General features: G+C 34.9%; 2 protein-coding genes across 2 annotated transcripts in view; one reads left to right on the forward strand and one right to left on the reverse strand.

Moving 5' to 3' along the window:
• Positions 1 to 12410, reverse strand: part of LOC127843730 (dipeptidyl peptidase 3-like) — a 42917-nt gene extending 30507 nt beyond the window's left edge. Inside the window, exons 1-2 of the mRNA XM_052373506.1 lie at positions 12291 to 12410; positions 4594 to 4784 (exon numbers count right to left, since the gene is read on the reverse strand). Of these exons, the coding sequence (XP_052229466.1) occupies positions 4594 to 4761 (168 nt within the window). The 5' untranslated portion in view covers positions 4762 to 4784; positions 12291 to 12410. The remainder of the gene's footprint in view (positions 1 to 4593; positions 4785 to 12290) is intronic.
• The window catches only part of LOC127865239 (E3 ubiquitin-protein ligase RNF185-like), a 422044-nt gene that overhangs the window by 358487 nt on the left and 43211 nt on the right, over positions 1 to 20346 (forward strand). The gene's annotated exons all lie outside the window — the stretch shown is intronic.

The raw sequence follows: 20346 nt of genomic DNA on the forward strand, positions 1-20346 counted from the left end.
ACTCGAAGCCAAGGCAGACAAGGCCGAACTATACAGCCGTCAAAACTGCATCCGTTTGTCCGGTATAACTGAACAGCGCGACGAAAATAATGACGATATGGTGCTTGGGATTGCCAGGGATCTCGGTGTTGATCTAAATATAGCGGAGATCGACAGAAGTCATAGACCAACGTGCCAGGATTCCGGCAACAACAAAACGCGCTCGAGATACATTATTGTCAAATTTGCTACGTTTAGATCACGCATGAAACTCCTGTCCCAGAAATCCAAGCTCTAAACCTCTGGTCACCGAAACATGCCAAAGAACAAACTTATGGGTATTGTGGTTTCAGATATTTTTAGGGTTTTTACTGCAATAATATAATAATAACTAGTAACTCCTAAGGCGATACCAACTTTGAACCCAGGTGCAAGATTTGAAGCCAACTATATAACTCTAGATCAATCTTGTGACACTTGTGTGGCCAGGTTTGACTCCAAGAGTATAATTTTAACAAACTAGGTAGACAGCCACCATATCATGTAACATGCTAAACCAAACCTCTTGGCATTAATGTTACAGAAAATAAGATGTCTAAGGGTTTTACTACATACAGGTACTTAAAGGAAACCCCAGAGCAGGGTCAACTTTGACCACATGGGCATATATTAAGGAATAACGGTGTGAAGAGCCATCATAGGGTGTTTCTAACCGAATATTTAACCCATGACCATTTCGGTATCATAGAGGATAATTTGTGAAGAAATTAACTTCTTATTCCTATGCACACCACGAGACGCTTGGGGACGACGAATTTTAAAGTTATCATTTGTAAAATCTACATTTATCTGCAGCGACCAAATTCCCACATGACGGTGATTGCACCGAAACAATTTAAATAACTTTGAATAAAAATCATCTAAAAATCATTCCTTTGCAGTTGTGTTTAAATCTGCCAAGCGATTCATTAGGAGAAGAAAATATAACGGACAGACACAACCACAGACTGACGAACGACGGACATTATAACGGTATCCTAAAATCACCTTATTAGCCCTTTCTTCTAAGGTGAACTTAAATAATTGGCGTAAATGCTATCATTTTTCTATCAAACAGAAAATTGTTAAAATATTAATAGCATAACCATAAGCTAAACCAAACCTCTTGGCATTAATGTTACAGAGAATAAGATGTCTAAGGGTTTTACTACATAAAGGTACTTAAAGGAAACCCCAGAGCAGGGTCAACTTTGACCACATGGGCATATATTAAGGAATAACGGTGTAAAGAGCCATCATAGGGTGTTTCTAACCGAATATTTAACCCATGACCATTCGGTATCATAGAGGATAATTTGTGAAGAAATTAACTTCTTATTCCTATGCACACCACGAGACGCCTGGGGACGACGAATTTTAAAGTTATCATTTTTAAAATCTACATTTATCTGCAGCGACCAAATTCCCACATGACGGTGATTACACCGAAACAATTTAAATAACTTTAAATACAAATCATCTAAAAATCATTCCTTTGCAGATGTGTTTAAATCTGCCAAGCGATTCATTAGGAGAAGAAAATATAACGGACAGACACAACCACAGACTGACGAACGACGGTCATTATAACGGCATCCTAAAATCACCTTATTAGCCCTTTCTTCTAAGGTGAACTTAAATAATTTGCGTAAATGCTATCATTTTTCTATCAAACAGAAATTTGTTAAAATATTAATAGCATAACCATAAGCTTAGTTTATGTTAAGAAATGTTAATATTGTTTATTGGACATAAAAGTGAACTATCAAAACATTAAAAAGTATAACAAAAATAGTTTATATTCTGCAAGATTATCACAGCAACTAAAAAAAAACTCCAAACGTAACGCTATCTACAATCTTTACACTCTTAATGCTTTAATTGCTGTTTGACACACAAGGGACCCTGTTTTAAAAGATATGTATGTTGTTAGCAGGAAAAAACTATGTGAACTACTAATGACAAGAATAAAATATGTAATGGGGTCTGAAACTTTACCGATAATCTTGATACTATTTATATTTTGATCAGTGAACATGAAAATGAAATCAATGTCAATAGCCTTTTTAAGGCATTTTGTGCATACCTTTTGTTCTTACTATTTTTCTTGTTGAATGCTAGGAAACAATTTGAGCATATTCGTATTGTAAATAAGTCAGTATTAAATACAAATTTACATACCAGTTAATGTTTTTGAATAACTGATTAAAGAGTATGTTCTTATGTGTAAAATGCATATCAAAATTTAGATTAAACCTATGTATTTTGTCGATTGCATTTAAAGTACTTACTACTTATTTGTAACGCTCTCGAGTCTGTGTCCTGTTGTCTAGAACAAGTACTTGATGTCTTTGGGGTAGATATAAAGAACGCTCCAACAGTGGGGATCAAACCATAGACTTTCCGGTGGTTAGGCGGACACCATATCTAACCGCAATATCAAATTTGCAAACTGAATAGGATTATCAAACTTTTATTTGATTCTATTTCACTTTTCGAGCTACTTTTCATGCATTATTTTACTGTCAAACATAACTAATTAAAACATTTCGGCGGACTTCAATTTTTTATTGCATGACACTGCATTTGAAAAAAGAGGTATTCAATGCGATTGTTGGAAAATGTATTATGCTGATCACTAATTTATGATGCCTGTTAAAATGGGCGTCAACCTGTACCACGTATTCTATAAATCACAAGCATGTGGATATTTTATTTAAATTAAATGAATTCAAAGAAAGTGGAAAATATAACTTTTGAGCTACTTAAAAAAAAGGTTGATTTGTTTATAGATTTCAAACATTTTTATTGGACAATATGATAATCTGGGATTTATTATTTCTACTAAATTAGGTCGAATAATTATATCAAATTAAAAAAGAAAATGATCAAATGAGGAAAAAACAATAATGTGCGAATAGTGTACTCAAGATAATTAAGTAAAAATATCTTTTTATATTGAGCTTTTCCCTTAAAACATTGATTTCAGTGAAATGAAAAAAATGAGATAAGACCATCGATGTCCAAGTGGTCCTTTGTACGTGCATTTCGCAGTTTGGAGGTCTTTCCGCACCCGAGTCTACATTATGTTCTTTCTCGGAGTGTGTCAAAGAACTCATACATAATTAACTTACTGTACTCACAAACCTTGAGCATTTTAATAAGTCGCTGCAATTTCAAGCTTTTTTGTTGTTAAAAAAAGTTTTGTTTTTATTTTTGGTGTGGTTGTTTGTGATGTTTTGGAAGCTGGAGTAAACGGAGGAAAACCCACTTGTCCGGTATAATGACCTCCAACCAAACCTATGTAATGATGGCCTGTACCAACAACTGCGATAACAGAAAGGCTCCAAGGGTTCCTTTAATCAAGAGGGTGTTTCACTTACAAATGGGTTATCTCAATTAGTAGCATAACTGTTGACTCTTTGGTCATGATTGTATCTGTCATTAGAATTTAAGCAAAGAAGACGTTTGTCCTAGAAAAAAAATTCAATTTGATTGTGTAAAAAAGCAGGGAGTTGCTTATTTTTCAATTGATAACTTTCAATCCTCCCCTCCTTTCCTGTGTCTTATAGAGGCAAATGGCCCAACCCCTGGCAGCCTGTTTTCATGGTTAGTTGAAATATCCTTAGAATACATATTCTGACAACATTTCATTGATTTTCGACACAAATGTGACTCCAAGACTGTTCTAGAATTATATAGAGTGTGACCAAGTGATCAATATTAAAAAAACAACATTTAATTGGGACAAAATTTTCAGACCAAGCAAGTTACATGAAGATCTGGCAAATAAATCTCACTCTTAGATTGGTTACAAGGTAAATATATTGACGATGCATGACACGGCAAAAATCGACCACAAAGGCTCGTTATGAGCCTCTGTTCTCAGGTGAGCTTACAATGGAAGACTATGGCCAGTCCTTAAATAAAAAAGTCATGTTTGTTCAAAACTGTTAATATTTATACCTGTTGATTATAAATGGTATAGAAACCAAAGAACAATTGTATACACATCTTTCACTGGGATGTTTGTCTTTCTTTGCCCTATACAGATAGAGAGCAATCATATGTGACCCATACACTACTGATGTGTATTAAAATAACTACGTTCACACATGCCTCTTTACATATATCTTATATTCTGATGCATTTAATTATAAATTTTATTTATTTCTTTATCTTTATTTATCAGCAACTCGAATAGCCACATAAAGTTTTCTCAGGAAGAATATGATATTCCAAATACCCGTCCGATCGGGAAACTCCATTTTCAGCTCAGTGTTTAATTTGGCCAGAGGAAGATATCTGGAAGCCATGATTTTATTTTGTCAACTGTTTGATGAGCGATCATATTGATCGTAACAATAACCAGTCAATTTTTTAGTAATGGTAAAATTTCTATCACCACCATTTATTGTCCCGCAAATGTCAAAACAGTTTGATAATAATAATTTATTTTGCGATAAAAGATTGTTAGATCATCTTTAATACGTGTTCATGCTGTCACAGTGCTCTTGAACAGTTTATGTGGTAAAATCCCCAGAGTGATTCTGTCTATTTTTTCTAGCGTGTTACCTGATAGAGAATGATGAGCCCACCATACCAGCAGGCTCTGGACAGGTAGTGGGCGTACTTTTTCTCTCGCTCGCTCAGCTTGTGGAAGGCAGCAGAGCATTCAAGCAGGCAGAACTCAGTACCTGGGCTCAAATGGTGCAACTCTTCCGTAAAAACACTGTCAGACATACCTTCTTCGGGTTGTAAAATATCTGAAATAATTCATATGACAGATACAATCTGTTGTCTAAGAACTTAAACTAGTAAACATTACTGGAATGTGTATGATAGAGTGGAGATATTAAATTAACTTAAACAAAAAAACGTCCAAATACGTAAAATAATCTTTTCACGTTTCAAACAAGGAGATCTGTGAACTGATTAATGTACGATGTTTGGCAAGTAATGGGATTGTTGTATGCAGGGTAGAGACATGTTCAAGTTACTATTTACTATAAAAAAAAAACTACAACAAGAAGACAATTTTTTTTAATAACGGTCAGTTCCGTTTTCAGTTTTCCAGGAAACAGTCCTGACTCCAATTGTGCACGATAATATGTATTGTTTTCAACAACTCTCAGAGTAAAGTTGAATTAGATATTCATGAATGTAGGAGAAATCATTGAAACAAAACATCATAGTAAACGGTACACCTCATTGCAACTCGAAACTCCTAATTGTGTATGCATGCCAAAGCTTTTTAAAATGGAAAATGTACCGACTTAAGCTATCTTCAATATTTTGAAAATGGGAAAATGCCCGTTGGTAAAGGATTAAGCGCGAAGCTTGACTATAATTGCTTTTCAAAGGTTGTGTTTACTCTGGCAAATACAATCAAATAAAAGTAAACGTTTCTGAAACATTACATTTTATTAGGTTAAACTTATATAGCTTTATAAAGAATTGAACTTAATGATGCGATCAGCTTGAGAATTTTGGGAAGTCATTTTGGGAAAATGTGTACTTTATTAGATTGGGAATGAGACAAAACTATGGCTAAACAATTATCAAAAGCTTTGGCTAAAAAATTATCAAATATGGCAAACTTGACTTTCAATAAAAACGCCCCCCAATTGCTTATACATTTTGTATTTGTACATCAAGGCATATAAATTGCAGGTTATAATATCAACTTTCAATGGGTCAGAATACATGTAGTTTTTGTGGCAAATTGTTACCTAATTTTATGGTACCACTCACACGGAAATAATTGTAATTGACAAAGGCGATACCACAAGCAACAGCTCAATTACTGCATGGTAGCCAAATGACAAAATGACCCTAACTATACAAGAATTAATACAATGGAGTGGTATTTATGATACATGTAGTTCTAACACAAAAAGTTGGTTCAGAATCATAAGTTACTTTTCTTCAAGATTAAAGAAGTTGAATTAAGATTGTTAATAAAAAAATATATATACATATATGTTCTACGTTCTAAATGGGTGTATACATTGTCATAATAAACATTCAGACAATGCGTCTTAAAAACTTTGTAATAAATGTGGTCTCTGGAGTGATAGCTTAAACATATTTATTTCAAACAAGCAATTTTATACAAAAAAATAATACAACAGTTATATTAAATGATAACATGTTTAAATAAGATAAGAACGAAATAAAAGGTCTTATATAGTTCTTCTATCTCGCCTTGAAATATATATACAGTTGCATGCTTAAGAACGAACATTATTGGATACGTAGAAGCAACAAGGTTGGTAACAAAGGTTTTCTAAGTAAAATGGTGACCAAGTTTTGGGGCGCACATTACCGAGATAACTCATCCTGTAAGTGTTATGACCGAATTTCCTCAAAATTTAGTTATACATGCGGCCTCTGGAATGGTAAGAAGAGTTTTTAAGGATTTGACCTGGTGACCTAGTATTTTTTACATTACTCAGAGTAATACTCACTAGGTATTGTCAATATACAAATTCTGACAAAGATTCGTCCCAATGTGTATTCTAATTGTCGAAACAATATGTTAGACCAAGTTTCGGATGCATGTGCTCCATACTCGATGTGGATTTAAGATATGGTACATTATGGATGGCATATAACTGTGTTATGTTTATAGAAAGCTTCATAATAAAGCTTATTCACAATTAGAATTTGAAATCAACCCAAATCCTAGTTATGGAATGATATTCTGTCTAATTCAGCATTATTGAAGAAGGACAAAGTTAAATAAAAACAAAAGTGCAACTAGTAAGACAGGCTCAAAAGGGAAAAGACCATTGGCTGAAAGAGAAAAGTTAGAACATCAAAGACAAGTTGATGCAGATGTATTTTTGGAAACATGCAACATTGCATATACGTATCAGGTAGAACTGGGTTTATGTCGGATTTCAGTGGACTGTGAATTGTGTCAAGAGAGGATGCATACAGAGTGTGTGAAGTAAGCAGTCGATAAAATGAACCGTTGTATATCCAAACTACCATTAAAGATTTCTTATATGGAAACCATTAAATAGAACCGCCATGAAAATTGTTTTCATATTACGTACATGCGTTTAGTTTTCTTTTCTTGCACATCAACTTTAGGTAACAAAACTTACATAAACTGTCGATGTTTATAATTGTATTCACTTTTCATTTCATATACATAATAAAAACATATTTATAACTGTATTACAAAATTATTTACCAATATAACATCGATCAATAAAAACAGTAATAATAATGTATAACAAGCTTAAAAAAGCAATAGCAATTATCTGTTGTTGTTTGTTTTGCTTTCAGTTATTCGAGAGGCGTATTTTCAACGATGAGGCTACGACCAGTAGCTTATCTTCTGAAAGACAAAATTTAAACGTCTGCTTAGAAACGGAATCTAAGGCTCATTTAAGAATACTTCTCAGTCACTTTTTTGTTCTGTAATAGAATTTGATTTTGGCAAGATATTTGCAGGATTGCAGCATACAGGATACCAATTATCCAGTTTTCCCATCTGAAGATATGGAAGTTGGTATTATTGTTTTGCCATCTCATAATGTTTTTACAGATATTGAAATTGGTGCGTTTTTTGTAAACTTAAGATACTATGAGCGACATCGTTTAAGGCAAATGAATTAAAGTTAAGAAGGACTATTGAATCGTTCTTAAAGTCTATGTATCTGTACATGTTTAATAAATGTGGTCACAACAACAGTTTGTACACTTTTTTTAAATGTTTTCATTGATATAGTTTGGTTGAATACTTTAATCATATGCCTGTCTTAATGTTTCGTGAATTGCACAGATTGATGTTAAACAACAGATTGTCAATTGCTGTGAAACAACAGTTTTTCATTACGGTAAAATCCTCATTTAGAAGTTCAGTGAACTGTTCAAATCTTCTAATAATGCCGTGATCAAGGCGTATAGTCTTTTTTAATATTTCGTGTGACAAAAAATAACAGGCTGTCGTTATGTTAATGTATATTTTTCGCCTTTTCCTAAGACATTTAACAATTTCGACCGTGTACAACTTTTGTCGTTACAGCTATCGCACATACATTATATAATAAACTGTAGCGCGAGCCGCCGACTTCCTAAGGCCGCCACCGAGCGCTGTGTGCGCGACCTTAAACTCACGAGGTGCCTTCCAAAGTCCTCGGAAGGCTAAATATTTCATTCAGTACAATAAACAGTGTAATGAATAATTTTCCTCGGGCTGCCTGCCTTTTAATAAAAACTTAAAATAATCGAGTCGCTACGAATATTTACAATGCGACAGAAGAGGGGACCGATGCCTTCAACGAACCCTCTGGCTTCCTATTACTCCCAGCTTCAAGAAAGCCGCAACCCTTCACCAATCCGGAAGCTATCGGCTTCCGTCTAGCTACTAACGTCCGCCTCCGTGTAGCTACTGGCTTCTGCCTCCGTGAAGCTACCTGCTTCCGTCTCCGTGAAGCTACTGGCTACCGCCTCCGTGAAGCTACCCCAAGGCCTTAGGTGAAGCTTCCGGCACTGCCTTGTACGACGTCCGTAGACTCGAAGTCAACGTAAACACCCAAATGCTTAAGAGCACTGTTCTTTAGAGTAACGTCCCTTTTCTTCAGATGTTGATCCGCTCGCATACACAGGAGAACTTCCCCATTTTGCCGATTTACGCGTCTTTATATACTGGCGAACAGAGCGCCACCTAGCCAACGGAAAGACACGATCCGGAAACTACCGACGTTTCCGAATTCCCTCCGCACTCTACGGAGATTACCGATCAGCATTTCTCCTTTCTTTTACACAGAAACTAGCCGAATATATACGCAGGATTTTACTAGACACATTCCTTAAATATCAAATACTTGTAAATGCTTAATACATTATTTTTAGCAATACAATTAACGTACTTTATGAAGAACAAGTTACAAATTCATATTGTTTACCTGGCAAATTTAAAACTAAGGGAGGTAATTATACTGTAGCAGTAAAGAAACGCAAAGCTTCTATTCCGACCACGAGTGACGAATCCTTTCGTTATAGAACAACGATCACGGCTCTGTTCCACTGTTTTTAAGATTAAAGTTTAACCAATCGTGATAAACCAATTTTTGCAAAGCTTCAACAATGTTCTTTCATTTGTACTCTCCGGTTTCGTTATTATGTAACATACCGTCAGCCACATGAGATCAAATCGCTGAAGGCACTGAAGTTATTCGCTTTTGCATAATTTAAGACGCAACTCATTTTTCAAAATTAATCGCAAGTTTGAAATGAACACACGCCACTCAAATTTATGTTTGTATACTATTATGGCATGTTAGTGAAATGGAAGATTATAAAATGTAAAAGTATTAAATATATTAATAAGTATGTGTTAAATACAACAATAAAACTCAATAATGTATGAATGTTATTATATGTTAGTATTTTTTCTAAACTGAAAATTACACTTATTTTTTTATTCGAATCAGGCTATTCACACTAGTTTTGCCCATTCATAAATCAAACACATGTTTACGTTTACTTTTTGAATTTATTATTCAATGTCCCTCCAGAATTAAACAATTAAAATTGAGGCCCTATGATATTAAAAACTGGCCTGAAAATTATTTCCCCTCGTAGGCCAGTCCGGCCTGTAAATTGTGACGGTGTTTCGCCATGTCTGCTCTGAACTCATCGGTGGGTAACTCACAAATGACTTTATTCATAATTCACACAGATATAATCCTCAATACAAATAACTCATGACTGCATGCTTTAACAAGACAATACAAGATGTGGCCCTTACATTACAATACATTACATCACCTTTTCTTCTTTTTTATTATAAATGCATGATACATCAACTACTGTATCGTTACATATGCGAAAATGTATATCAAAGAAAGAAAAAAATAACATAACCTGTCGTAACACATTATATACATCTCTGTTCATAAAATCATAATGTCTTTTAAACCTAAGAGTTTTAAATTGTTATTGAAAATATGAATATGAATACAATTCAATTTAATTAATATAGAACTTCTATTAAATTAAATAGTGAATCGAAGTTCATAAAATCAAGTCAACAATTGTACAACATGTACGACAAAATTATTCACTAAAATAAATGTTCCCTTAGTTTCCACAAAAGTGTCGCTGTTATCTCAGATTCAGGCTTTGTTCAGGACAAAATGCTGTTCAACAAATGCCAGATACATTTAATCTCGGGTTTCGGGTAGGAAATGATAACAAATTGTGATCACAACGAAACCTTTGAAGCTAGAAAGTAGATACACCTAAAAACAATGAAATATTGGATTTCTGTGAGAAGACAACTATGCGCGGATGCAGCAGATGAAGTGGTAATTGTACTTAGCGTAGTTTACAGCAGACTGTAGTTAACAGCAGACTGACTTGCAAAACTTCCTCTTAAAATTAGTTGTCCGCTAACGCGAACAACTAAAAAACGATAACTGAACTTGTCAGCTAAGCAGAAAGTAACTACTGCTTTCTCAAAACATGATTTTAGTGGTGGTACGTACATTTTTTGTATATTAATTTGATATCTTGAAACAGATGAAACGAATGTAATTTAAGACGCCAAATTAATTGCGTATTGGCATTAACATAAAATACATACTAGCTAATGAAATACAAACAACAGTTTACATAATGACCAATTCAATTGATTTTGTTTCAAATTAAGAACGTTGTATGACAAAAATGTGTATTCCAATTAGTTCATTTTCAAATATATAGAAACTAGCTCGCTTAAAGACCGACACCTTTTTGGTGATACACCGATACCAACAAGTTTATGCTGTGTGTTGCAGACAGACAGTACATGCAAGAGTATAGAAAATGGTTTTATGGGTGCTCAGGTACCATATCTTCTGAACTGTTATTCTAGTATCTTATTCTTCAACGTTTACATTGTTTTAGTTTAAACCTATTTATTTTAGCTCGATTGCATCGAAAGCCTTAGGCTTATATAAACGCTCTCGAGTCTCGAGTTACATTGTTTTACACGTTATAACGGCAATACAAACTAAGTTATTATTGGCAATCAATAAATAAACCTGTGTTGTTGTTGTTTTTTAATTACGTACCTTTAAACATTCACAGTTTGAAAGGTATTTACGAGGCATTCAAAAGAAAAAAATGGTGATGGTCTATTATTAATACAAATAACAAACACTTTAAAAATGCATTCGTTTTAACATACAAGCTCATTGAATCGAATGAGTGACTCACAATCAACATTGAAAGTTCATTCGAATTTAATAACACACTAAGGAAATCTAGAACGTCCGACACCCAAACACCGAGACAATTCATTAGTTTTTGTATTACAAACACAATACATCGAAACGAATGACACAAATTTACTGTTGCAAAACTTAAACTTGCATTGCGTAAAACCTTATTTCCCCGGGATTCAATCATTAATCTTGTGAAAATATGTCTCCGTTTTATTGTTACGTTGTATTACATGTTAGTCCCCGCAAATAAACTGTTCGCTGTTATACGCTACCCAAAACTTTTATTTTATTATTAATTAAAAACGATTATTAATTGGGTTTAGCGTGTGGATGTTTAGAAGTAACTGATCTGTTTCAATAACCTGACATATACTTTTTAATAATGCCGTGTACAAACGTTAATATGTTTTAACACCACGAACATGGTACCCATAACTTATTTTTAAAGATTTGATCCGTATTTGCATCGGGTAAAATTGATCGAAATTTCAAACTATCGAATAATTATTCATTTTCGTTTGGTCATTATGTCAAAAAATCTATTTACAAACACATCTTAACGTTTACACTTATTATTACATGTATATGAAATAATTTACACATTTTATAATAATTACATGTTTTCTGGTACAGGAAAGGGAAGTTATCAGTGCAATGTTTCTTCCCTTTGTTTTTCTGCAAAACTTGATTAGTCCCCTTTACACTACAGTATCTTTCCATTTACTGCTTTGTGTTGTTAACGAATACCTATCATAGTGAGTGTCAAAACTAATTTGACACAGATGTTGCATGTGTGTCTTAGTCTTTTCATCAATTGTTTTACTACAACTGAGTGCATTTAGACTGTTTCGTTGTAACGCGTTAGGAATCTCGTTACTACGCATTATTATGTTTAAATTACAGAGAAGCTATTACTTATCGTGTTCACACAGCTGAAACTGCATAACCACGACTTGATTATCTCGTCGATACGACTTACTTAACCGTAAGCACGAGTAATTTATAAGCACGACTTATTAATAGATAAAAATGTGTTTACTATACCGTCACCTATGTCTGTTCACCGCCGACCAGTTGCCACTTCTGCGACACCTACGCTTTTGACATCTTTACTCACGATTCACATTCTTTATGCGTGGCAGGTAGGCAGTCGGAACTCTGGATATAAATATATTTTATGTAGGCAACTGACCAGGTAAGCACGTGTCCCGAGTGAGACTTCAAACATCGACTAATAATATGTCGTTACTTTGATTACGTTATTGTGTTACCACTTCGGACTTAAACAATCGTAAAAATGTATTTACAGTGGCATAGAGGTGACATTCACTCCTCTTTTTTAAATTGCACTCCTCTTTTTAGCTTACCTGAGCACATTGTGCTCATGGTGAGCTTTTGTGATCGCCTGTTGTCCGTTGTACGTCGTGCGCCGTCAACATTCGCCTTGTTAACACACTAGAGGCCACATGTATTGTTCGATCTTCATGAAAATTGGTCAGATTTGTCTTCATGATATCTTGGACGAGTTCGAAAATGGTAACGATTGCTTGAAAAACATGGCCTCCAGGGGGCGGGACATTTTTCCTTATATGGCTATAGTAAAACCTTGTTAACACTCTAAAGGCTGCATTTATTGTCCAATCTTCATGAAACTTTATCAGAAGATTTGTGTTAATAATATCTTGGATGAGTTCAAAAATGGTTCCGGTTGGTTGAAAAACATGGCCACCACGGGGCGGGGCATTTTGCCTTATATGGCTATAATCAAACCTTGTTAACACTCTAGAGGACACATTTATTGTCCGATTATCAAGAAACTTTGTAAAAAGATTGGTCTCAATGATATATTGGTTGAGTTCAAAAATGGTTCCGGTTGGCTGAAAAACATGCGCACCAGGGGGCGGGGCATTTTTCCTTATATGGCTATACATGGCTATAGTAAAACCTTGTTAACACTCTAGAAGCCACAATTATTGTCCGATCTTCATGAAACTTGGTCAGGAGATTTGTGCTAATATTATCTTGGGTCCGATCGAAAATGGTTCTAGTTGGTTGAAAACCATGGCCGCCAGGGATGGGGTATTTTTCCTTATATGGCTATAGTAAAACCTTGTTAATACTCTAGAAGCCACATTTATTTTCCGATCATCATGAAACTTGGTCAGAAGATTTGTTCCAGTTATATCTTTGACAAGTACGAAAATGGTTCCGGTTGGTTGAAAAATATGGCCGCCAGGGGGCGGGGCATTTTTCCTTATATGGCTTTGTTCAAACCTTGTTAACACCCTAAAACTCACATTTCAGGCCTTTTCCGCTCCATTTTGGTAAAACGCCACACTGAAATTTTGGGAATTTCGCGTCGTGAAAAACCCCATTTTGGGGAAAAAAAATTATCGCAAAATTGGCTCAATTGAGAAAAATTATCGCATTAAAATAGTGTTTCTTATATTTCAGAGAAGCCGTTAACTGATAAATAATGAATATTTTGATAACATATTAAAATTTTACAAAATATTATGAACATGTTTGATAAGTGCAGGGATTTTTATCTGATTTTGGGGAAAGGGCCTGGCCTTTTTTGAAGGGAAAAAATCGCGCGAAACGCCGGATTTTGGGGGAAATAATGAAAGTCTTAAATAATCAATTAAACATAGTTTACTGTTTTAAAAAAAAAATCAAGGCAACAGATTATTTAATTATGCAATATTTTTCTCTATTTTCTACACTGGATCAGGTTAACTTATATATTTAAAGGTTTAGAAAATAATTTAAAAAAAATGGAATTGGGATTTTTTTTTCAATCGGGAAAAAACAACCAGATTTGCGTTGGGAATGGGGCTGATATTCGGACCCGTGGCATAGGGCGGAAAAGGCCTGCATTTATAGTCCAATGTTCATGAATCTTCGTCAGAACATATTTTGGGTGAGTACGAAAATGGCTCTGGTCTGTTGAAAAACATGGCCGCCAGGAGGCGGGATATTTTTCCTTTTATGGCGATAGTAAAACCTTGTTTACACTCTAGAGGCCACATTTATTGTTCAACCTTCATGAAACTTGGTCAGAATATTTATCCCAATTATATCTTGGACTAGTTCAACAATTGTTCCGATTGGGTGAAAAACACGGCCGCCAGGGGGCAGGACATTTTTCCTTATATGGCTATAGTAAAACCTTGTTAACACTCTAGAGGCCACATTTATTGTCCGACCTTCATGAAACTTGGTCAGAAGATTCGTCTTAATGATATCTTTAATGTGTTCACAAATTGTTCCGATTGGTTGAATAATATTGCTGCCAGGGGGAGATGCATTTTCCTTATATGGCAATATAGGGCTATAGTAAAAACTTGTTAACACTCTAGAGGCCACATTCATTTATTGTCCGATATTCATGAAACTTGGTCAGAAGATATGTCCCAATGATAACTTGGACAAGTTTGAAAAAGGTTGCGGTTGGTTAAAAAACATTGCCACCAGAGGGCGGAGCATTTTTCCTTATATGACTATAGTAAAAACTTGTTAACACTCTTAAAGTCACATTTATTTTCCAATCGTCATGAAACTTGGTCAAAATATTTGTTTAAAGATATCTTGGATGTGTACGAAACTGGTCCGGTCTGTTGAAAAACGTTGCTGCCAGGGAATTTATCCCTATATGACTATAGTAAAACCTTGTTATAACTATTAAAGTTACATTTATTATTCACTTTCCATGAAAGTTGGTCAGAACATTTGTTCTAATGACATCTTTGGCTTCACACAACAGGTCAGTTCCTTTGTATATCAGGTGAGCAACTTTGGGCCGTTCAGACCCTCTTGTTTCTATCTCGTTCCCACGACATCTTCATTTAAGAAACTAGTTCGCTATGTCGTGGGAACGACTTACTAAGTCAAGGAACGATATAGAAAAAAGAGATGTGCAAAACTAAATATACAAGGAGTATAATGAAAAACAGAACGGTCCAGTAAATAACGGAGGAGTGCATTTAACAAAAGAGGATAGAATTTTAGCTATCTCGTTCCCACAAGTCAGCCAATCAAATTGTTTGTTATATAACTTTAACTTTCACCCATGATCATCATGGCATACATTAACAAGATGATCGTAAAGTATGTTCAAGAAGGGCTTTCATATTTTCAAATGAGTGATATACTGTTAAAAAACACAAGGCATATCAATATCCGTATATAACATACACCGGATCCTGCGATAATGAAACTTAAGGAGAAGGGATAACATGTACTCGTAAATTCGGACAGTTAAAGACTTACTTTTAAACGAACATGGCGGGTCCGGAAGCCTTCACGGCTATAAAATGCTGAAGATAAGCCTGCGCAATACGCAAAGGTTAATCATGGACGACACTTAACGCTTTATTGTACTTACCATATAAAGGAAGTCCTTTCTTACATATAAACCAGAAGACATGCAATTCGAGCTGTGTCCCTAACATGTTCAACTAGACATACCTCTAAGACGAAGGTTAATCCGGATTTAATCTAACACAAAACTTCCAAATGGCTCATAGATACGTCACTTCGCACACAGCAGCCTTCGGTCGTGTTTTTGAGCAACGAAGAAGAAGAATATTTACAATTATTTTCAGAATTGTCACTGGCTGGGTGCGGCTGAGTGTGTGAGCCATTTGGAAGTTTTGTGTGAGATGAAATACGAATTTACCTTCGCCTTATATGTAAGTCTAGTTAAATTCTATAGTTTCATCTAACACGTAAACTCCCAAAAAGGCCCCACAGAGGTTTATATAGAGAATACTAGGTTAGCGTTGAATACAGAGAAGTTTATTTGCGAGGCTTAGAACGCCGGGAGCACGAGCCTTGGCGAGCGCCTTCGGTGTTCGAGCCGAGCAACATAAACTTCTGTGTATTCAACGCTAATCCTAGTATTATATTTATCCCATTTGATTTTTTTCAACGTGACATTTAACATTAATAGATCTCATAACCTTAACAATAATTTTAATTCAGTCTTAAAAGCGCTTAAAATCTAACGATTGTAACCATAGTTTTTAAAAATTCACACACAAACTGTAAAACAAGTTAAAATATCAACATATGCCTCGATTAAATTTTACGCAGTATGCGAAATGTAACACATCACGACCGCGAAAAGAAGATTTACTTTACGATAATTCATTTTATTTTCGAAAGAAAATGATCAAAATCCAATATGGCGGCGATTGCCCCTGACAAAATGATGTCGATGTCAACATACATGTGCACCATCGACGACCTTGACAATTTCGACGAGTAGTCAGAGAATTGCTGCGACTGGCACTTTATTTGACTTAATATACAGGGCAATACGTTTTCCGACTTCGGACGACGAATTTAAGAACGCGCAAAACGTGTTTTTGACGATGCTGGAACAGCAGCGTCCAAGGTTTGATAACCAGTAAAAAAATTCTTCACAATGGCGACCTATGTAAAAGACCGAGCCAGTCCGATTGAGATAACTCGATTTTTCAGTTACTTCCCTTGGCATTCGCCACTGCGTAGGAGATTGCTCGTTGTTTTTCATTGATAACATTCTCCTAGCAGAGTTGTCGTTCGTGTTGATAAAGGTAAATATTAATAGAACAGCATATCCTGGGGAAACAGATTCAATAAGTGTATCAGAACGTTAATTTCAAATTAGTAATTTTACATCCATTTTATTTTTATGGACCAATGAAACAACTATATGTTTTCTCTATTTTGTTTGATATTTGTTCTCGATTTAGTAAATAAATTGCGAATAAAAACATGTAAAATTAACTTTTTACGTGATCACAAAACTAAAGAATGCGAACGATTTCGAACCTGCAAATTGTAAACGCTGCACTGCTATGATATATATAGATAAAACAACATTTCTTTACGTAATTGTCCGTCCCGCTAGCGCAGTGGTAAGGACGTTCGCTTTTTCACCTTTACGACACCGGTTCGATTACCGCTCCCGGCGCAATGTTATATTTTGTATGTTTTGTGGTCACCATTCCAGACAGGTGTTTTTTTCCGGATAATCTAATCCCCCCCGCAGCATTTGACCATATAAAAAATTAAAAAGTATTTCAGTACAAAACAAATAGCTGGAAATTGCAGCTATCATTCAAAATTCGTCCCAACTGTCGTCAATCTAATCTTATTAGGTAGGAGTGCTGGACACACTCCGGGTCCCAACATTATGCAGCCTCAGCGCGGAGGTACTGTAAAACCATAATTAATCGTCAGGCATTAATTTTCATAAATTTCGTCAGTCGACTAATCGGCGAATTTAAGATCCTAACGAACAATCATGCTCTATGTTTGAACAAAAACAAACACCAAGTTGAACAATATTTTAAAACTTGACCGTAGACATGAGGCAATATTTCCAACATAATCCATGCACACATTCACTGCTGTTTCGTAATCTAGATTAATCCGGTTTTTACACAAAGGGATGTAGATTACACAAGGTACTTAACTGACACCTTACACTTCTTTGAAACTCGTGTGCAGTACAGCTGTATCGAATGCGTTGACTTCGTTTATGTAGAATGGTAATGAATTAGCGCTTATTGTTTATAACTTTATTACCCATTAGGTGCATTGTGTTTTTCAGGGGTGTTGCATATTAGCCTTCACGCAGCGAATGCCGATGAAAGACAATAAACCAAATGAAAAGATGACGATGTGTGATCAACATGCGTATTTATCACAAATTAATAAAGAATATTTTAATTGCTGTTTGTTGTTTGATTGTTTGCGTTTAACCACACTTATTACTATTTTGTATGTATCAATTTATTTATTTTTAAATTATTGACATTACGATTGTTATCAGTATGGCAATTATAATAATAGAATAAGACTAATTGGCAATTGGCTTCGTTGTTACAAACACTCGTTAACGGTTATTCGATCCCACTTGTCCGCTTATCATAACAATGAACGTGTGAATGGCATACATTACGAGGGTCCATTACTGTCCCTTGATAACAAAAGACTAGTTAATTGGCATGTGACAAACAGGCCCCACCTCCTGCAGTGATTCTCAAGTGTGTTCCCGCATTCGTACCACGATTCTTCGCAACTGCGATTGATCGCGAATATGTATTACACACAAATCGGATATTGACTGACGCATTTTTGTAATATTCAAAATAAGAAATCGGCGAAATTAAGTGCTGACGAAATCGTCATTTTTATAAAAATGACGAAATGTTGTGCTGTCGAAAATAAATGATTTCACAGTAACTCATTACCTTGGAAAAACACAAATACACACACTGGGTGCAGCCTATGCGCGTATAGACTCAAACAAGGCAACAAACTCAAGTGCGGGCACAATCATTTAAAATTTACATATTGAATACGATATTCTAACAGAAATTACACAACCACCTAAGTGTACATACCATGTTTGATATTTCGTTCGATTGTTAGATTTCAGCATATACATGTATAAGGTCATTTCGCTATTAGTTAACCTATCCATATGTTCGTGGGCGAACTCGGATAGTCAAGTGCTCATACGATTGAGCTCACATGGTCCGGCTATGTGCTCATACCTACTTTCGAGAATCATCATGAAGGTATTGCCATACTTAATGAACAAGAATGTGACCCGCCTCCCAGTTTCGCTCAATGGGTCAAGTTACCCACGGGTACTACTTCCCCGTACCCTAAACTTTTTTTCGTACCAAAAATGTTTCGTACGCAAATTTTTTTCGTACCAAATTTTTTTCGTACCCAAATTGTTTATCGTACCCAAATGTTCGTATCAACATACACAATTGTGGTGATATAGATAAACTTAAATTGATGTTTTATATCCATCCTCTTCAAAAGCATCGTCATACCAGTACTGCCAGTACTTTGATTTATATAATGGTATGGGTATGCCGTGTGTGATCCGATGCATCAATGGCGTCCATGTTTAAATCATTTCCCCGAGAACAGGGAACGACAAAAGTACAAACAAAAACCAAATCACGTTCGAACTAGTATATTACCTTTAATTATCCTTTAAAATCCATCTAATAATCCATTTAACTCAATAATTGACGATTTTGCACCTAGGGTCTTTAATAATTATTTTAGCATAGTTAAATAAAGACCCTTATGCCATCCTATCACTATATTCAAATGAGTTTATGAACTCAATAAACATTCTTGTTCGTCACACCCTACGTCATGTACTCTTCATTACTGCTGTTAAAATAAACCGTAGCTGTTTATTAAATAATAGCCGTTGGTAAACTCGGTTGCATTTGCAGATTTCTGCATACAAACATAATTATGTTTAAACTTGCACAATGTGTTTTTGTCTATGGTAAAGGCCCTTATTGTACAAGAAAATAATTTAATATATAAATACACAAAAAATGGAACACATTCCATTACACAACAGATAAATGAGTAGATAATACCCGTGTACAAAATGGGACGTTCCGAATTCCAGTGTGGTGCTATTTTTACCATCTTATACTTTACACAGCTCTATGCCTAACGTGAATTAAATCGGAAAGCAAATATTGCAAATTATTTATGAATTTATTTATTAAATGTCAAAAGTATATGCATGGATTATAAACAATGCACATTGCACGAAATAAGGAAAATGTGATAAATTGACAATCAAATATGTCGATATACAGTACATGTACATGTGAAATAAGTCGCGTTTTAAATAAATCGTCCAATTTTTATTTTTTTTTTGGGGGGGGGGGGGGGAAATGACTTAATAAGTATGTCATTTTATGACGCCATCAATCAGCTGATTCATTATACGGATGTCGAAAAATTATGTCATATGACTATATTTTAAGGTTGAAGGTCGTATAATTTTGAAGCTAAAGTTTTCTCGACTATATTTCTTATGAAAAATCATTCAGTGGTAAAGTAAAAAGTAGTCCGTGCACGCGACAGGTATATCCCACAAGGTTGAATACAGTCTAGTATATTCCATAATTGAAAATGGGATAAAATATTTATTTTATCGGTTTACAAATATTAATTATATCGCTCATAATATGATAACAATAATGCTGAATGAAATTTAAAGTATCCACCTATTTGTAACTCATTTAAATATTTATACCCCCATTACTGGTAA

Source organism: Dreissena polymorpha, chromosome 1 (assembly GCF_020536995.1).
Source record: "Dreissena polymorpha isolate Duluth1 chromosome 1, UMN_Dpol_1.0, whole genome shotgun sequence".
In the NCBI taxonomy this organism is placed as follows: Eukaryota; Metazoa; Mollusca; class Bivalvia; order Myida; family Dreissenidae; genus Dreissena; species Dreissena polymorpha.